At 39.3% G+C, this 19947-nt stretch overlaps 2 protein-coding genes across 3 annotated transcripts; one reads left to right on the plus strand and one right to left on the minus strand.

Moving 5' to 3' along the window:
- The first annotated feature begins 517 nt into the window (after positions 1-517).
- LOC131336242 (cyclin-dependent kinase G-2-like) lies at positions 518-4789 on the plus strand. Of its 2 annotated transcripts, XM_058372026.1 has the most exons (6): positions 518-732; positions 1175-2627; positions 3735-3870; positions 3965-4053; positions 4147-4258; positions 4364-4789. In XM_058372026.1, exons 2-6 carry the CDS (start codon positions 1285-1287, stop codon positions 4544-4546), a joined length of 1863 nt encoding a protein of 620 aa, XP_058228009.1. In that variant the 5' UTR covers positions 518-732; positions 1175-1284; the 3' UTR covers positions 4547-4789. The 2 variants fall into 2 exon arrangements, with proteins under 2 accessions (XP_058228009.1, XP_058228008.1); XM_058372025.1 differs by having other exon boundaries at positions 518-2627.
- Positions 4790-5299: 510 nt separating this feature from the next.
- LOC131298346 (uncharacterized) lies at positions 5300-11451 on the minus strand. The gene is made up of 4 exons (XM_058323752.1): positions 10540-11451; positions 8184-8615; positions 7315-7621; positions 5300-5692 (listed from the first exon to the last, which is right to left on the minus strand). Exons 1-4 carry the CDS (start codon positions 10969-10971, stop codon positions 5550-5552), a joined length of 1314 nt encoding a protein of 437 aa, XP_058179735.1. The 5' UTR covers positions 10972-11451; the 3' UTR covers positions 5300-5549.
- Between the last annotated feature and the right edge of the window lie 8496 nt (positions 11452-19947).

Consider the following 19947-nt stretch of genomic DNA (forward strand, 5'->3'; position numbering starts at 1 on the left):
TAAATAGCTGTTGAAAAAAATATTATATTTCGGTAACTACATGTCGAAAATATGTTCAACTTTTGGTAAATAACTACCGAACATATATTTTCGGTAAATAGCTGTTGAAAAAAATATTATATTTCAGTAATTGGATATTGAAAATATATCTCAATTTCGGTAACTAACTGTCGAGTATAATTGAAAATTTTTAACGGACTATGAGAGAAAATAAAAGGCTGCGAATAGCGGCGCTCTAAATTTTTGTTCTGATAAAGGCATTGATCCGTATCTAATAAAAATGATGAAATGAACTTTTGCATTATTCCAGGCCAGGCCTCCATGTGGCCCACAAAATCATATTAGATGGTGTGGAGACTGGACTGGATTTGAACCCAACAGGCCAACAAGGAAGGAAGTATAATTTCTAGAACCTCAGGGTCCAAATGTAATATAACCATAAACCTCAGGGAAGGTCAGTGATTTTACGCTAAATTCCTTTCTCCGCAAGTTCCGCCCGCCACCCAAATGAGAAACCCTCCTTTCCTTCACGTTTCCTTTCTGCACCACATCTCCACCGCCTCTACCCATTCACCGACTCATTATACATACACACAATTCCAATTCCATTTTAGAGAGAGAGAGAGGGAGAGAGAGAGAATCGCGTTGTCGAAAGTCCGAAGCTTTCTTTCTTGTTCGATCGGAGCGGCGAAGGTGTTCGTCGGCCAGAATCAACTGTTACTAGCCTCTCCGGTAAGACAAATCCGTGTGATTTTTTTGGCCGCAAATCCGTCTCCAGCGAAACAGCGTAAAAGCGCGCAAAAACCCCCCGTTTACATCCGCAACCGATTGTTTCGATCTTGTATAATTTCTCTGCATAATTCCATAACTGCAATAATAACTACTCTGTGTTGTCAATTTAACTTGGTTTTGTTGGGTTAGGTCATTGAATTGTTTGTTGATCTAGGGTTTTGCATTGATATTGTAGAGCTAGGGCTTTTTTACCTGTCATTTTGAACCAGAAAATAAGAAAAAAGACAGATTATATAAACTCTCTTATTCTTGGGCAACAGTTATGCAAGAATAATCAGGTGGTTTAGGTTTATTTTGGGGCTTCCTCTTCTTTTTTTTGTTCCCTTGGGTTTGATTCATTGCTTAAAGAAGAGTCCTTGGTTTTTAATCGTTATGGCGGCAGGACGAAGTGATGTCACTAGAAAGAGAGATGTTGAGTACTCTAAGAAAGGAAGTCGAGGTGTTGACTGGAGCATCAGGCGTAAGGATGGATATGGTTCTTATTCGGATGCCATGGGGACCGATGGTGGAAGGAATGGTGAAGAGCGAGCCAAAGGTTTTGTTGTTTCAAATCCCAGTGCTGGGATTAGTGGGATTTCAAAGGTCGAAAACGGGGTGTCGAAGCCTACAGGAAAGAAAAGGAAGTTTTCACCTGTTGTGTGGGATAGAGATGGAAAAGATGTAAGAATTTCATCAAAGAACAGACTGGTACAAAAAATTACTCCCCTTCATTCTCCGCCATCTTTGCCTGAATCATTTGGCAAATCACCGGATGTTGCTACAGATGGAAAATCACCAAGTTTTGCTACAGACGGGGATATTACTATGCAGATTTTGCCGGTTAGATCTCTTGTGGCAGCCGAGTCAAGAGGGAATTGTGAATTTGAGCCTCTGCATGATGCACCTTCTTTGGGGTCACCAGAGCAGCAGAGGAGACATAGTCAAGAGGTTGGACAATTCGAAGAAGAGGACGTTGAATATCGGCACATCTCAACATCACGGTGGGCATACGAGGAATATTCACCAGGGGGAGTACATTCAGATAACACTCAAGACATTCCTATTATGAGGAGAGTGGAGCAATGTGTGGAGTCATCTAATAGTCCTGAAAGTGGTGAGTTTCGTCGAGAAGGATCTAAAGGCAGTCAGGGTAACTCCTCTGCATCTAATCAATCCGAGAATCAGGTGGACAATGACTATATGGAGATTGATGAGAAAGTTGATGAGGGTTCTAGTGTTAGCTTTGTGGGCTGCGAAATTCAGGAGGAGGAGGATTCCCCTAGGCTTCAGAAGTCTGCATCCCCTAAACCAAGAGGCACAGACATGCTTCTAGGTTGTCAGAATGTATTGAAGTATGAGACACTCCGTAAAATAAATGAAGGCACTTATGGTGTTGTGTATAAAGCTAGGGATCTTGAGACAGGAGAAATTGTAGCATTGAAGAAGGTTAAGATGGGGGTGGAAAGGAATAGAGATGGTTTCCCTATGTCGGCTTTGAGGGAAATAAACCTTCTATTGTCTCTTCATCATCCTTCAGTAGTGGTTGTCAAAGAAGTGGTTGTGAGTGATGAAGATGATGTTTTCATGGTTATGGAGTACATGGAGCATGACCTCAAGGGGCTTGTTGAGACGATGAAGGAGCCTTTCAGTGAAAAAGAAGTTAAGTGCCTGATGCGACAACTGTTGGAGGGTGTCGAATATCTTCATGATAATTGGATTCTCCACCGGGATTTGAAGACGTCAAATCTTCTCTTAAACAACAGTGGCAAGTTGAAAATATGTGACTTCGGTTTGTCACGGCAGTATGGAAGCCCATTGAAACCGTATACTCCTTTGGTGGTCACTTTGTGGTACAGGTGAGTTACAGCCTATACTTCATTTACTCTGATATTTTTCTCTCTTCCTCCTGCGAAAGTAAAATTGAGTAGACTTATAAATCATAGCTGTTATATTTGGGCTTTGCATCTTGGTTAGCGCTTGAAAACTAGCTCTTCCAGGTTTGTAACCGCTAGTATTATTAAGCAATCAACTGATTCTGTAGCCCAGTGACCTTAGGAGCAATTCAGTTAGTGAACTTAATCTTTATCACATTTTAAGGGTCATACTATTTGCCCCTGTTTAATATTAAAATTATCAGTGGCTTATCACTTCATATGCATGTGCACATATTGCACTGTCACAACTTGTTGGTGATCCTCCACTGAAATAATCATGGTGCGGCATAATTGTGGCTTCAAGACTGTCGCTTGCATGCTGGAAATGTTCACGTTCCTATGAAAAGTGTACAAGTCATATCGCTTGTCAAAAGTACCCTACATTTTTTAAGATTTACGTATGTCTTTCTGCCTATGTAGTTTTTAGGCACTGAGCAAAAAGAACGTAGTTTAGAGGCTGTCCTACTCCCAGCCTCTTATCGAGTGCTTGGTTTTCTTTTTGTCATACATCTTTTATAGGCTGTTGTGTGTGGGTTTCGGGCTGTCCAGCTCGTAGCTTCTTAGTCAGCACCTACACACACACCCCGCCTTATTGACCATTGAAATTATGTTAGCCATTATACTTCAATTTGTTTTTAAGTTGAATGATAATTTTGTGTCTGCTGGGAAGATTAAAGTTCAGTTAACTTTATGGCATCATTTTGGGTTACTGCAAAGTGGAAAGATCAGAGGGGTAAGATTTTGTAGGGCCAAGTTCATGATGCAGCTTGCTATAGGTTAGTTGGGGTAAGTCCACACATATGCATGAGTTATTTATGATGAGTTGTCGGAGTTGAAATGTTCCATTTAGCATTGTCTTCCCAGGTTTAGTTTACAGGTACGCATGGTAATTCATGTTTTCTCTTTCTAGGAATAAATGTGTTTCTTATGGCTTTGTCATATCTATTAAATCCACATCTTGTTCTTTGATTTATAGCATTCATATCACTTCTGTAAGCTCAAAGATATCTGCAAAATTTGCTTTCACAGGGCACCCGAACTTCTGCTGGGAGCAAAACAATATTCAACTGCAATTGATATGTGGTCGGTTGGTTGTATAATGGCGGAACTGTTAGCAAAGCAACCACTATTCAGTGGGAAAACTGAAATTGAACAACTTGACAAGGTAACTCTTGTTTCCTCATACTTGAGATTGTCTTCGAAATATATTTCTTCGGTCTGTCCGCTGATTTATTTTTGTCTTGTAAAAATGACTGCAGATTTTCAGAATTCTTGGCACGCCGAACGAAAAAATGTGGACAGGATTCTCCAACTTACCTGGAGCCAAATTTAAGTTCGCTAAGCATTCGTGAGTATCTCTTCATCCCACATTACATCCTTCAAAGTGTTTCACTCTTCCTTTGTCCTCATTTAATTTCTGGAAGTGATGTAATTTCTGCAGGAGGAATACGTTGCGCGATAAGTTTCCTCCCATGAGTTTCAAGGGGTCTCCAGTTCTATCTGAGCAGGGTGTTGATTTGTTGAGCCAGCTTCTAACTTACGACCCAGAAAAGGTTAATCTTCAGTAGATGCATAGCTCGTGTTAGTTATCATCCCGCCCCTGAAGTTGTTTTTATCTATGGCTTGTACTGATGAAGATCGTTTGATTGCTTATGCAGCGAATATCGGCACAAGATGCTCTTAAACATAGTTGGTTCCGTGTTGAATCTGAAGAACAGGAAGTTTCCGTTAAAGAATCCCTTGCCAGGAGGCTAAAGCTACACATGGCTAGGCATCATGAGAAAGTTCTTACCGGAGCCAGTGCTGGTTATTTCTCTACAAATTTGGGATTACATGGTTAATTGAAGCCAGACAAACTAACGAAATAACAGATAGAGAAGGGGGGAGGGGAGGGGGTGCGTGACCTTGTAATTTGGAGAGTGTAATTAGGAGAGTATACACGCATGTTTCGTCAGATTCGATTTCTTTGCTAACATTGGCGGCCACCCTCAAATGTATATATCACTTTCTCCCTCCTTAGAATCAGTATTCAAAATTTGTACTCGCAGATGAAATTCAATGAGAATTTGACTACTTTTTTCCAACTGTGTTGTACATGGACCGTGTGTTTTACTAGAAAAGACTTGTGGATGACTTGACGTATCCGGCTTGTTTGAAGGAAAACTATGATGTCCGAATAAACTGTATATTATTGTACAAGAAACTACGTAGGCATTGCAGAAAGAATGATCCAATTTGAGTCCGTGCTTGGATTGGATACTGAGTGCTTGGATTGGACACTGAGTGTGCTAAGTAAATTTTGGGAGAAGGGCAATGATAACGAAGCTGCTGTACCAAGCGAGCGCCTTTTGACAACATTTCAACTATTAGCTCCCGCGATTTCTGGTTGTCACATTTTTTGAGCTAGGGAATTGAACATCACATCCTTTTTTACAATCTAACCCTGCCTTATTTTTTTGTTCTTATTCATCTGAAATTACTAGATTATCTTTGGATGAGTGAGCAATAAGACTAATGAAAGGCAATAAAATAAATTCACATCAACAAAAACCAAGAAAAGGGAGTGCTGATATAAATAGCTATCCTTTGGACTATTGAAAAGGTAAATGCTCCGTCAGATTAGATTAAAAAATCATGTCGATATATTGATACATTAGTACAACAATTAGTCTTTCCAGCAACAAATAAACTACGCTTTTTGAATATCAAAGGAAACTCTGAAAATACAGGATTATCAAAACTTGAACCCTCACTGTTTGTGATCCTGTATCAGCTATTCCGTGGAAATGGGTTAATGGGAACCTGTTGTTTTGGATCAATCCACTGAGGGGTATCAGGCAAATGTCATCTGGTAGTGATTGTTATGGTCTTCCCAAGTACAAAGGAAAACAGAGAGAACTCGATGAAGAAGATTGTGTTAATGAGGATCCGATCGATTGTCCATCCAAAAACTGTGAAACCGCCTGGATTGGTCTGCAAGTACGTAACTGAAAAACCCATGCACAGAACTATGAGTATTTTGATAACAGTAAGATACAAGGAAGCATTTAAATCAAGCGTGAAGGTATTAACCATAAGAGTGTTTTCGAGCATGGAAGCTAGATCGTCGCTCCACATCTACAGACTAAAATATCATTGCAGCACGTTGTTACTCGACATCTACAGGCTAAGGCATTCAGAAGCACAAATCATCCAAAAATATATTGCAGCACGCAGTTGTTCTTAAAAAAAAAAAAAATGATTCACTGTGAACAGAAGGACGTTCCACTGGTTTGCCATAGGAAACCAACCGTGTAATAGATTGGAATAGTTCTTTTTGATAAGTTTCACTAGGAAGGAAAAATAAGTTGTTACATTGTCTTATGGTGAAACGAGTAAATTTATATGCAAAATAATGGACTGCAGGGCTAGGCGCTCTCCCACCCCCATTTTTTTGCAAGTAATTTTAACCAGACACTCTATATTTCTAACCATAGTTCAGGAAAAAAACAAAACCGCTTCACTACCATAACAACTTCGATGTGCCATAAACAAATCAACAATCTTGCTGTGATTATACTACCAAGTGAAAAATCTATCAACCAGTTACATGGGAAAAGTAATTTTTCCATGAAAATATTTCTCAACTTTGAAGTTAGCATTAGCCAAATAATTTAAGCATGAGAGAGTGAAGCATTTAATGTATCATTGAGATGGGTAAAAGGGGTGGAAAAGCCCTCTGCAGTGTTCACTACTCGAGTATAGCTAAAATGTAAACCAAAATTTAGGTGAGACAGTTGTAAGACAAGAATACAGGTGATGGATATCAATAGTATTGAGGGGAATGGTGAATACAGGCAAGGGATATCAATAGTATTGAGGGGAATGGTGCTGATTTAGAACGTTAAGATGAATGAGTCCCAAAACAAGAATTTAGTCATTCCAGAATTGGGATTGGTGCATCTTTTTCTAGACGGGTCAGGTAGTTTCAGCACCAGAAAGATTGCCTGAGCCCGGAAAAAATCCAGAAGAGAGTAATCTGGATAGAAAGATATCAATCAAGCAAAACTGAAAAAGAAAAAGAAAATCAATCGCTGATCCAATTTGAGTACCCATACAGGATAGACCTCAACAGGTTAGAACATCTGTCAGGGGAAGTTAGCATCAATTGAGGACAAGATGGGAAAGGATCCTAGGAAACAACAGTAAAGGTTATGAACTTTGAAGACCAATTTTTAAACTGATATAGTTTTAAAATGTTTTCAATTGACACTGCCATAGGTAAGGGGAAATTATAAACAGAGCGCAAATGAGGAAAACCACATCTGATGATCGATCAGAACATGTCCCTAAAGGAAGACAATACAAACTATTGCAGCCAACAGAAGGTAGATGCTAAGAAGAATCATATTCCCATGGTCAAACAACAAATGCTCGTGCTTACTGGAAGAATTGTAGTTACAGACGTTTATCTTGTGGATTATCTTATGGAAGATCAAATACTTCTACAGAAACCCCGAAATAGATATATTTAGCCTGTTTTACGAGTTTTCAACAGCCATAACGTGCCCGAGAAGAAATTGAGCAAACAAAATAAAGCAGAAATGTAATGAATCTTCCACATACGTACCAAACGATTGCCGCTTATGGTATAAAGACATGTAAGATGCCAGCTGGGTATTTGTTGGAACGGGCACATAATCAGTTGATTCCAAGTCACTTTCAGAGTAGTACATTGGTAATGTCCCCGTGGGATTGGAAGCCTCTGAGTTTCCACCATTAGTCGGAGGTTCCACTTGAGAAACCTCATTTGAATTGCATGTGACATAGGCATGCCACCTACTAGCCACTGATGCAATGCCTTGAGCTCTATGTGAAATCTTTGTAGCTCCATGCAGACACAAAATTATTCCAACGAGCCCAACAATTGAGATGACCTGCCATTGTTCCAGCATGATATCAGAGCGTATCTTAACTTATTAACTCTAACAGAAAAGATTATTGGAAATGACGCAAAGTGTTTATGTGAGTTTGCTAAGTAACCAGTTACTTGGGAAGGACATTAGGTGCCAAAACTTCTGAAGTTAATACTCGAAGCATCACAAGTACTTACAAAAGAAAATCAGTAAGATGGGTATAGTTCTTGCTTCGAAGCTTTATGAGAAAGAGGTTTGCCTGGTTTGATTGGATTCAATAGTGCGGTGTGAATGACCTTACGGCCTATTCAGAAATATGCGACCACCGAATATCTCCCAAGTGGTAACAATCACAGAGGCGGATTAGGGTTTTTGTTTTCTATTCAATAACTTGCAACTATAAAACATGTAAATGATATGTAACGTAGACGAAGAAACATCAACTTCCCAATACTAAAAATTTTGCAGTCAGATTAACAAAATTCTTCTTAACACTGTTATAGAGGGGAAAAAAGCCCAGGCCATCATTTGAAACCAAAAGAACAATACTGCACCTATAACCAAAATTTAGTTTCCTACGTACCCCAAAATCACCAGCATTGATCAAAGTGAGGATTCCATGATTCTCTGTTGTTTGCAGTACAGCCGTAATAAGACTAGCTGTCACCCCCAAGAACTCCAGAAGCAGAAATACTCGGAATCTATGGCTAATTTTAGACAAATAATGTGTTAGACGGATGTGCTCCTCAATATAAACTGAAACATCCAAATCACTTTCTAAAAGTTTCCCATAGCTTTCAAAGTGTATGACTTGCAAATTGCAAACCAAATTGAACACAGCAGCGCCTGACAGAAAAATCATGGTCAAGTATGTCCACGAGACAAGCAAAATTATCACAATAACAGTAGATTGCCACCACGAATCAGGACGCACATAGATGGCACGAGCAACCTCACGGGCAGTCTTCAGTAGAAAGCATGGTATTGTCCACATGGCTAGCGTGCGAAAAAAACCCTGAACAATTCAAGCCCAAGGTCAGTATTGTTGATACAATATAGCGAAAGACAAATAGGTAAGGAACTGAATAATTGTATATATTTGAGAAGCTTCATCGACTACTTATGCGCATCAGATTCTTATTTCAGAAGATGTAACAGGATATCAGAGTATAGATGTGTACTAGGAAGTAGATACATTTTAATATTCTGTTTTCTATTGTCAATTTTACTAAAAGTAGAAAACTTGTTCAGCTGACAGCTATTCCCGAAAACTTTTCAGGAAAAAGAAAAGTTAAAACTGTAGAAAGAACAAAGAAAATAAAAAAAACAAAACAGAAGAAAGAAACATTATAATAATAATAAGAAGAAGAAGAAGAAGAAGGAGATTATTGTTTTCAAACATTTTGCTGCTTTCGTTTCCAACAACAGAAAGTAAAACAAATAAAAGAACAATAGCAAACAATGATTTTCCCAAGGGCATAGCATATGCATCTTCAGAATCTGATTATCATGGGCAAATAATGCATTTCAGCATCAACAGGAATTTAAACAGTTTATGAATAGTAAAAGGAATCTTCAACTTCAATCAATTGATCACAATTTATCATCCGCATGTTGGATGTAGTTTGAATGCTATGGAAGCACTTTTAGCCTTCAGGGCATTCCAAGCAGAACTTACTTTGCTAATACTTCACTGGACCAGTTAAGTTGCTTTGGACGCAAAAATAAAAGCAGTTCCTCCTTGACACAGAAAATTTTCCAGTTTTTTCAAAATCAAAACGAGTAACTTGGGAGCTTTAATCAAGCCCATGGAAAAAAAAAAAAAAAAACCCAAGCCCATGACCAGCAATGAGCTCTAGTAGCTTTGGCTAGGTTTGGACTAAATTTACAATTGGATTAATTTACTATGATTTGTGTCTTAAAAGCTTATGTTAGTTTTGCATCAACTTTTTAGTTTTTATGGATTATTGATTCGTCTTTTGACAACAAAAATCTAAAAAGCAAAAAATTATGACCATGCTCCACCTTATTTGTTTCCTTCTTGTTTGTTTAGTTATGGACCAAGTTTGATTTAAAAACATAATGGAGCTCCAAAATTTTGCAGGGACTTATACATAGCGATCTCGAACAAACTTTTAACTAATCGAATATGAGTCGAGCTCGAGTTGCTTGGTTTCTTTACCAAGCCAAGAGCGGAACAAACGAAAGCAGTTCCCCTTTCCAAAGTAACATTCCCAATTTCAAGTAACAGCTCCGAAATTAAGTTAAACCCAGGCAAGCTTTTATCGAATCAAATACAAATGGAGCTGGATTAACATCCCTTCCACATCCACTGAGCCAATTGAAGTTGCTTTGAAAGCGAGAATAATTAGAATTATACAAGTTCTCTTCTTTCCAAAGCAAAATCACCAATTTCTTCTTTTTTACCGACAATCACGGGTGTCTGGCCGGCCTGAGCTAAAGTCGAAGAAGAGGCTGTTTTTAGGCCAAATAAAAATTCAATTTTTAGGGCCCGTCCTATTTTGATACCCTTTATAATAGTATATAGCAGAAAGGATTCAATTTTTTATTTTCGCCTTAAGGCCCCTAAAAAATCAGGGCCGGCTCTGCAGCCAGCTTATGCGCATCTCAACTAATCTCCTCCCGGTCCAATTAAAGAGGCCATCCACACTTGGACTAAGAAATTCACAAGAAATTACTTTTTTACGGTCTGACCCAAGAATCTACCCCTAGCCAATTGTGTTGGGAGCAAACTCACCAACCCTTCGGGACTGACCCAAGAATCTACCCCTGGCCAATTGAGAGATGAAATAGGTGATTTTTGTAATTTAACGACGAATTAGAAAAACATTATAAAAAAAAAAAAAAAGAGACTCATTTCTAACACAAAAAATCTGAGTAACGAAAACTACTATTAGTACTACTTATGATAGACTTACACGGATCTTCTGTATGTACTGGTCGCGAAACTGGACCATGTGACCACGGTAACGATCCACGAACAGCATCCGCCTGACGCCGTACTTCCTCAGATTGTGCGAGATGCAGAGGAGGGAAACCGCGGCGAGAAGCACCTGAGCGATCAAAATCTCGAGCTCGAACACTCTGATCTCGTACTTCTCGCAGTCGGAGCAGTAGGAGAATTCGGTGACGAGGAAGGGGAAGGCGACTCCGAGAACGGCGAAGGCGAGCCAGGAGAGGGTGGAGCCGAGCGGGGTGGCTTGGTCGAAGCCAAGGAGTCGGAGGAAGAGGTCGAGCCTGTGGAGGTGGTTTTCGAGTTCGGTGTCGGGTAGGGATTGAGATTGGGGGGCGTCTATGAGAGGGGCTTGAATCGAAGTGTCGTTGGTTGTGAGGGAGGGAGGAGGTTCCATGCGGGATGAGAGAGAGAGAGAGAGAGGCTGATTTGAAATCGAGAAAACAGAGGGCAAGGGTAGTGTGAGAGAGAGCGGGAGATGGGTGAGTTCAGAAGAGAGTAATATATACACACACAGTATATGTATAGTGGAGAGAGAGAGAGAGACGGGTTTGGGAGTTCAGAAAGTCTAAGGTTTCCGACCGAAGCGACCCCGACCGGCTATCGACCGCGCGTCTGGCTCATTCCGGCCACCTATATATACAGAAAAAAATGGACTGTTTAGATCCGTCACCTACACACATCGGAAGTCGTTGTTTCTCGCGTAGGCCCATTCGGTCTTTTTTTTTATAAATTTTTTGGATAGTTCGGATCAACCGTCCTGTAGTTGGAATGGGCCCGGCGCGCCATCAAGATCCGGTTGGAATCGTTCGGTCGGGAACTATAGCACCGCTGTTTGGGAGTTGGAGAGACGTGATATTAGACAGAGACATCAGACATTGTGCGGCGAAAGAGGCAGGAACGAAAAGAAGAGTGAGATGGCCGAAAGGGACCATTGTCAATGTGTCATGGACTTTTCTTTTTCTTTTTCTTTTTCTTTTTCCCTTTCGGTTTTTTAGCACAGCAAAAAAAAATCCTATAATATGTTAACAAAAGTATTGTGTCGATCACATTTGGGATCTGGTCACATTTGTCATCACCATTTGAAAAAAATAAGTTAAACTTTTTTTTATTAACAAAATAAATTAAACTTTGATGATCATATTTCTAAAATAATATTTCTGCATTAGCTAATGTCCGCTCAAGAAGCCGGTCAAAGTGGGCTTCCTCGTCTAGTTTCCAAAATACACGAATTTATATTGTTTGGACATTATGAAAACTTTAAAGTTTATAATATATTGGAGTGATTTTCGAAAAATGAATAAAGTGTTTGCTGTCTGGTTAAAATTGTACACACGTCTCTGCTGATATGACACCCGTTACAGGGAAAGTTATCGTGATTTAGAGTGCCCCTAACTTATAATCCTGCTTTATCTCTCTAAATAAAGAATCAATTATCTCAAATTAAGCTCGAACCAAACTATAATCTACATTGGATATCTAAAACAGGGACTCATCAACACTGCAGAGACGAATTTCTCTTCTTTTTTTTTTGCTTTCTTTTTTACAACAACGTAACTTTCAAGCTTTCATGAACCTAACTGTAACATAAATTGGCACTATAACAAAGATATTCTAGAAACCTTTGAAAATGAATGAATTCAATAGATGAAAATAGAAATTGGGAATGAAATGACTAGTACTGATGTTCTCTTTATATGCACTTTTTCAGTTGATAATTATTCTTTATTTTTATCTTTTCGTTGTCTAGGTTGATAACTTTTTTTAAAATAGATTTGTCACGGAAACTCTTCATCTTTTGCCACGGAAATTCACAGATACAAATATGACAACGATACAATTACTACAACATTATCCCAATAACTGAACTGATACATTCGAGCGATTGTTCAATACTCTTCGAGCACCACCACGCAGTGCTCCACGAGCCGCTTTCATCACATATTTGTGTGTGAGTTACACATTTAATGGTGGAACTTTCTCAAATGTATATTGGAGAAGGCAAGGTATTATGGGACGATGAAAAAAAGAATTAAGGTATTATGGGGCATTGGCTCTGTTCCAAAAAACCAAAAAAATAATGATATGGGGCATCATTGTCTCTTGTTTTCAGTGTCAATTGCACCGACAGGCTTTGGTAGGCCCGCCATGAGGAGGCAGGATTTTGCTGAGCAAAAATGCCAGGCACACAACATCTCCTACACAACTCCTCACCCAACCGTTGACGTCATGCTGATACCATCTCAAAACGACGTCGTTTTGATTTATAAAACCCCCCAAACAGAACGCTTTCCCTCCGAGTTGTGCTATAAGTACCGACCGGCCGAGAGAGATTTCGTAACGACCGGCTGCACCGGGCCGTCTCCGGCCACCGGACGGCCGATCCGAGCCGTCCAAAAATTCTATAAAAAAAAAACCGAGGGGCCCTTCGCGGTAATCAACAGCATCCGAGGTGTGTAGGGTGCTTGATCCGAGCACCCCTTTTTCGTGTATATACACGAAAAAGGGGTGCTCGGATCAAGCACCCTACACATCTCGGATGCCGTTGATTCCCGTATGGGCCCCTCGGTTTTTTTTATAGAACTTTTGGATGGCTCGGCTCGGATCGGCCGTCCGGTGGCCGGAGAGGGCCCGGCGCGGCCGGTCGGTACGAAATCCCTCCCCGGCCATCAGTACCCTCCCCCATTCTCCTCTCTTCTCTGAAAAAGTCGTCGAACAACAGGGGCGACGACGACGACTGCCACCACCACAACCCACCGACAACGACGACAACACTGCTTCCCACTTCCACCGGTGAGCACGCTTCCCATCTCCACCACCAGAATCCAACCCCAGCGCTCCCCACTGCCGACGACCAACACCGGCTTCTGGGCAGTCCGACGTTGTTACCTACGAAGGTCTCTCTCTCTCTCTCTCTCTCTCCTTGAAGTGATTGCTGAGGTTCTCCTCCATAAAAGTTTTTTGAAATAAAAAAACCCCCTAATTCGAAAATTAGGGTTTTGATTTTTTGCTAATCATGGGCTTTGATGATGGAGGAAATTTCTGTCATTCTGTGTGTGGTTATTTATAGATGATTATCATGCCTTTGTTCATATACATACATGAAAATAAATGCCTTTTTTTCAGTTGGGAATTGGTGCTTTCGTGAATTGAGTTATTTTGAGGTTTTGGAATCAGTTGGGTTTAAGCACCCTAAGTAGGGCTTTTCTTTGTTGTTTTTTCCTATTGGAACTGAAATTTGTGATTAGAAGCAATAGAAATTAATATTAAGAGTTGATTTTGATAACTAGGTCACTATAATTGAGTGTTAAGGTGCTGTTACATGTTGAACCTAAGAACAAAGCACTGAAAAGTATAGCTTAGGTGCAGGAAATATGTGTTTCATGCTAAAACTGTACTTAAATGCACTATTTTTATGGTTATATGCTGAAAATTGACTTTGATTTGCTGGAACTAAGCTCTAAGTGCTGGAAATTGGCCCTAATTGCTGGAATTAGATCCTAAGATGCCAAAACTGTGTTCCAGGTGCAAAAGAAAATGGGATTTGTAGCAATGATAACTGTCTCTATTTTGTTTTGTGGATAATGCATTAGTTTTGTTATTGGATGTCAGATTGAATGTTGGGTTACGTAGAGCATTTGGTAATGTTAGAGCAAGTGTCTTGTGAAATGGTTCATGTGTCCAAATGGTTCATGCGTTCCAATCCTACCAATCCTATAAGAAGACATATTTATACAGTTTTTTTGTTTTGTGCGACACAGTTGAAAGGAATTTCTACAATGACGAGAAGTTGTAGAATTCCCCTTCAATGTTGGGTGGGTTTCGTTGTTTTGGTCTCTAGTAAGCTAAAACCTTTGTAAAATTCCCTTTCAACGTTGAATTGTGTTGCCCGTGGAATAGGCAATTGCTGACTGTTTGTGACATAACCAAGGAGGCCCAGTGAGCTTTTCACCTACTAAACTCATTTCATGTTGTGGCTAAATTATTTTGGTAAATCTTGTGGCAGTTATATAGAGAGTAAGATTGCTGGATGGTGTTGATGCAGTGAAAGAATGCAGAATTTCTCTCAATATGTTGCCTCCAAGGACAGAATTTTGGGGCTGGTTTTTCCTCATATTCGGATGTGCTTCCTTCTCGGGGTTCTTCTATGTTGCCATTTTATCGAACTTTCTACAATGACGAGAAAAAGAAGATAGAAAACTTGGATACTGAAAGAGCTCAAGGAGAAAGAACAACTAGTGCTTACAGCCAACAAAGAAACTTGGCAGTTCAACAACTTCAAGATCGTGCTTACAAACTAGTTCACTTGCATTGTATTGTTTTATATCATGTCCTATGTCATGTGTCCCCTTTTGTGTCCTTAAAAGCAGTCAATATCGTGTCATATGTCCTGTGTCCTCCTTTGTGTTCTTTAATGAGATGCATTTTACTTTTGTTCATAAAATTGCGCCACTTCTTTATTTTCTTTCTGGTCCTGTTTTATGTTGAGATCATGATATTATTGATATTCTATTCCATTTGACATTAACCTTTTCCTTGGACCGAAGGATTGACAGTTTGAAAGGTTGAAGTTGAATTTATGGTTCCATCAGATAAGATTTTGAAAGTTAGTTTTCTTTATGGAGGATGATTGGTCAGTTCAATAGCTTAGAGTAAAAGCAAAATAGTACCAAGTTTTAAGGTGAATTCAGTCAGCAATATCAATACAAGAATCATGCTAGTGTATTTGGTTCTAGAAAAATTTCAGCATAGTCTCTCCTATTTTTGGTCCTAACTCGACATTTCGCGTCTTAGTCAGTACAACAATAACAACATAAACAACATCAGGTTACAATCCATTGCCAAATTATCCATTCCCAACAAAAACCATAAAACAACTGTCACACAAATAGGTTACAATTGAAGTTAGGTTTCGCAAAACTATAAGTTGATACTTCAACTTGATATTCCAACCAATAACAACTTCATATTCCAAATTACAATAATTGATTATTTTCTTGGCCTTTGATTCACTTGAATAGCTTCAATCTCTTTCAACGCCACGTAGCATCTCGAAGTTGTTGAACTACCGATATCTTTCTGTTTAAACTCATGAATCATCTTGCAGCTTTTTCCAAACAAAAACTCTTCTTGAGTAGGAATAAGCAATGGTTGCTCTGGCTCGGGTGTGAAATTCCAAAGTTAGCAGCCATATGTAATCAAGCTGCCCTCCCAATCTTCCAACCTGAGAATAACAATGATCAATAAGGATAAAAACATAGTTTCAGCACCATATAGCAATTTCCAGCACTTAGAGTATGAGTTTCAGCATATGAACTTCAATTTTTAGCTTCCAGGAAAGTGCAATCTAAAACTTGAGCCACACAAATTCAACCTACCAGGTCATGCCATATGATCTACACATTCAAATGCACACACCATTCAGCCTCGCTTGCCCCCTGATCCCTAAAGCTTGAAGCTGAAAAACTACTACATCTTTATCACCATTCAACTAAGTAACTATATACTGACCTCTTAAAACATGACCTCTAACCCCTCTTACATGAATGTAAGGAATTTTTCCATATCCATGTTGCCATAAGGTAGCACTGTACCCAGCCCATACAACCTATTGGGTTTATCGTGCTAGTTGTGGATGACACTTCCCTAGAGGTGATGCCATTTCATGTAGTTTGTTTTTGTTTTTTTTTTGGAGCTTTTAATTTGATTTCTACATCCAGCATTTGAAGCATGTAATATTCATGATAATCAACTTGATAATCCATTAGCATGGGTTGTGCTTGCTGATAAACTAGTTGAATCGTTTACACATATCCAATGCAAATCTTCAAGTTTAAAAGAACAAATAAACCTATTTTACTGGAGATAGTGCATTCAACCTACATCGATGATCGATTACCAAGTTCCATACTAAGATGGGAAGGCCCTATAAATGGGATCTCAAAACACAATCCTATACCATTACCGCAAATCATCAGCTCAATTCAGTGTACTCCACTACTTAATCGAATAAAAACGGCAGAACATGTGATTTCTTAGTTGTCACCCTTTCCTCGTGAGTTTTCTCTCAGTTCAATTAGTGATAATTACATATATATCTAGATGTTACATAAGCTTAACAACAACAGTCACAAAATAAGAAAAAGTATAAGCTTCCTTCTTTCTTCTTTCTTCTTTCTTCTTTTTTTTTTTCTTTTTCTTTCCTGTCCGAAACTAGTCATGAAAACCCAAATGAGAATTTGGTAAGAGGGTTTTCATGAAGCAAACAAAGAGGTGTCCTTTCCAACACTCATTCTTTTCAAATTAAGGTGACTAACAGAATGTTATCAATTAACAAAGATTACCAACACATTAAACCACTATTTTGGGGTTAACAACTCCAATTTAGGATTTCTCATATTTTCGAATTAGGGGTTTCTCAAATTTTCGAATTAGGCTTTTTTTTTCCTTGGCAGCACAACACTTTAGGGTTTCTCAAATTGAAACCCTCTAATTGATGAGGAGTGGATAGTAGGGATAATCTATCTATCTGAAACAAGGAGAGAGAGAGAGAGAGAGAGAGAGAGAGAGAGAGAGAGAGACCCCTTTGTCGTGGACAGCGTCGGGGTGCCAGAAGCCGGTGGTGGTGGCGGTTGCCGGCGATGGGGGAGCAGCTGGGGTATTGCTGGGAGCCCCTCCCACGCTTCTATGCTCTGTATTTTGAACGAGAAGGGGAAAAGGGAAAGGCAACCTGTTTTTTTTTTTTTTTTTTAAATCAAAACAACGTCATTTTGAGCTGACGTCAGTGATTGTGTGAGGAGTTGTGTGGGAGTTGTTGCGTGTGTAACATTTTTGTTTTCTGAGCCGAAAATCCCCTTGGCACAATGTCAATTGCACCGACAGACTTTGGTAGGCCCGCCATGAGGAGGCAGGATTTTTCTGAGCCGAAAATCCCCCTGCCTCTGTGCCAAGAGGTTTTCCCGCCATTGAATTTAAAATATAAACAAATATCACACAATTCCAACGGTCAAAATACCTCTCAGCACAGATGCGTTGGAATTTTCGGCACAGAGGAGATTGAACTCCACCATGAGGCCCTTCTTCATGTTTTTATTTTATTTTAATCAGAGCCCTTCTTCATGATTTTTACTTCTTTTTTATCATTCTCTTCTTCATGATTCGAACCATCAAATTTGTAGCAGTGTGGAGTGGATCTATCTTGGACAAAATTAACGTGTAAAATTATATGATCTGACCACATGTTAACTGAACATGATATAATAGTCAAAAGGACTAATACGGAAGAGGTCACAAGGTCGAATCTTAGGAGGGCTAATAATAATTCCGAACCTTGAACCCACTAATCCCAACATATTTGCTAAATTTGGGTAGCATTGTAGGCTTGTAGCTAACTTTAAGTTGGACCTAGGGGTGTCAAATAGGCGGGTTTAGGTCATATTGAGTAAATTGTAGGTGGGTTGAATCTTTAATGAGTCATTAACATATTTAGAACCCATTACCTATAAGCCCAATGACCCATACCCAATCCGATTCATTTATTTAAAAACAAACTCGACCCGCCCATTAACCCAATTCCATATACATTAAAAATTTAAAGGGAAAATGACGGCCAAGGACGTGTTTGATAATTAATACCCTCCAAGGACATTTTCAGCATTAACAAATGTACTCAATTGTTCTCAGCATGTCCTTGGCGGGTATTAATTATCAAAACACGTCCTGGGCCGTCATTTTCCCAAATTTAAAAGGACTAAGAGCCCGTTCCAGAAACGAAATAAAAACTTATTTTTTGTGTAATAAGAAGGCTTGTTCCTGGCTGCTACTTATTTTGGAAGAATTTATATAGGTACCGACCGGCCGGGGAGGGAAATCGTACCGGCAGCCGCGCCGGGCCGTCTCCGGCCACCGGACAGCCGATCCGAGCCGTTCAAAAATTCTATAAAAAAAAACCAAGGGGGCTGGCGTGGGAATCAACGGCATCCGAGATGTGTAGGGTGCTTGATCCGAGCACCCCTTTTCCGTGTAGGGTGTTTGATCATATATACATGGAAAATGGGTGCTCGGATCAAGCACCCTACACACCTTGGATGCCGTTGATTCTCTCTAGGGCCCCCTCATTTTTTTTAATAGAATTTTTGGACGGCTCGGATCGGCCGTCCGGTGGCCGGATACGGCCCGGCGTAGCCGCCGGTACGATTTTCCTCCGCCGGCACCCATTATCATAGCAACAGTCTTATTTTTTGTATAAGGAAATTTCAAACTCAAAAATTATGTGTTTACGCAAATAATTTTCCTACCACTATGGATCTTGTTTGATAGATCTCATTGATAACTTTAATACGGTGCAAAAAAAATTGAACTTTTTTTTTTCATTTGCATTATTTTTGAGTTTGAAAATGTGAAAAGAACTTTTTATTTGAATTTTGTGGAATGACCCTTCTTATTTTTGAATGAGAAGTGGCAAAATAAGTACTTATCTTTTAAGAAGGTTTCCGGAACGGAGCCTAAAATACCTATCTACACTGAAATGACTATATTACCCCTATACATCTAAACAACTAAAATACCCATGTACACAACAATTATCATATTATCCCTATATGCATTTGACTTGGAGAATTTTGAAATAGCGTCTTGATGTTCTAGATTGCGCAAATAAGATACTTGAGCTTCTTCTTTTTTATTTGATAATTCGATGTTCGAATCAGCTTGTGCGCATCTCAACAAATTTCGGAACTTGAAGTTGACGGCCAAGCAAACCGCCAGTGGTCACAAAATAAGACAATTGAGCTTGAGTTTCCCCCATCCCCCATTATACAAGAACAATTAATTAAATGTGTGTGTGTATATATATATTATGTATCTGACCAAGGATTGATAGGTGTGTTCAAGCCTGATCTCATCAAGCGATATCGAATTTTTCTGTATTTGCATCTTAATTTCCAAAGCTTTTGAAGGAGATTCTATATTTCTAGGGCCCCTATTTCTATTGCTACTATTTTGCACAACACAGATCTAGATGAGAGAGAGAGAGATAGGAGGAGGAGGATCCCAATTCAGTGGCAAGAGAGGTCGAGAGTGAGGGAGATCAGGGATTTCGATTTGATCAATTGATGAAGGGTTTTTTTCATAGATTATATTCATAACTTATTGGGTCATTTAAATTGATCCAATTAATAAATGGGATAAATAAGTTGGACCCATTTTAACTCAACTAATAAATAAATGAACTGGGTTAAATCTATTTTCTAGTAGGTGGGTTTGGATTTATAAATAGATTTGGGTTCAATCTGCCACTCCTAGTCGGACCCCAAGCTTTTATAATTCCCGGAAAAAAAATGAAATCCCGGTTAAACGTGATGCCAAGAAAATA

The sequence above is a fragment of the Rhododendron vialii genome, chromosome 8a (genome assembly GCF_030253575.1).
Source record: "Rhododendron vialii isolate Sample 1 chromosome 8a, ASM3025357v1".
NCBI classification, from domain to species: domain Eukaryota; kingdom Viridiplantae; phylum Streptophyta; class Magnoliopsida; order Ericales; family Ericaceae; genus Rhododendron; species Rhododendron vialii.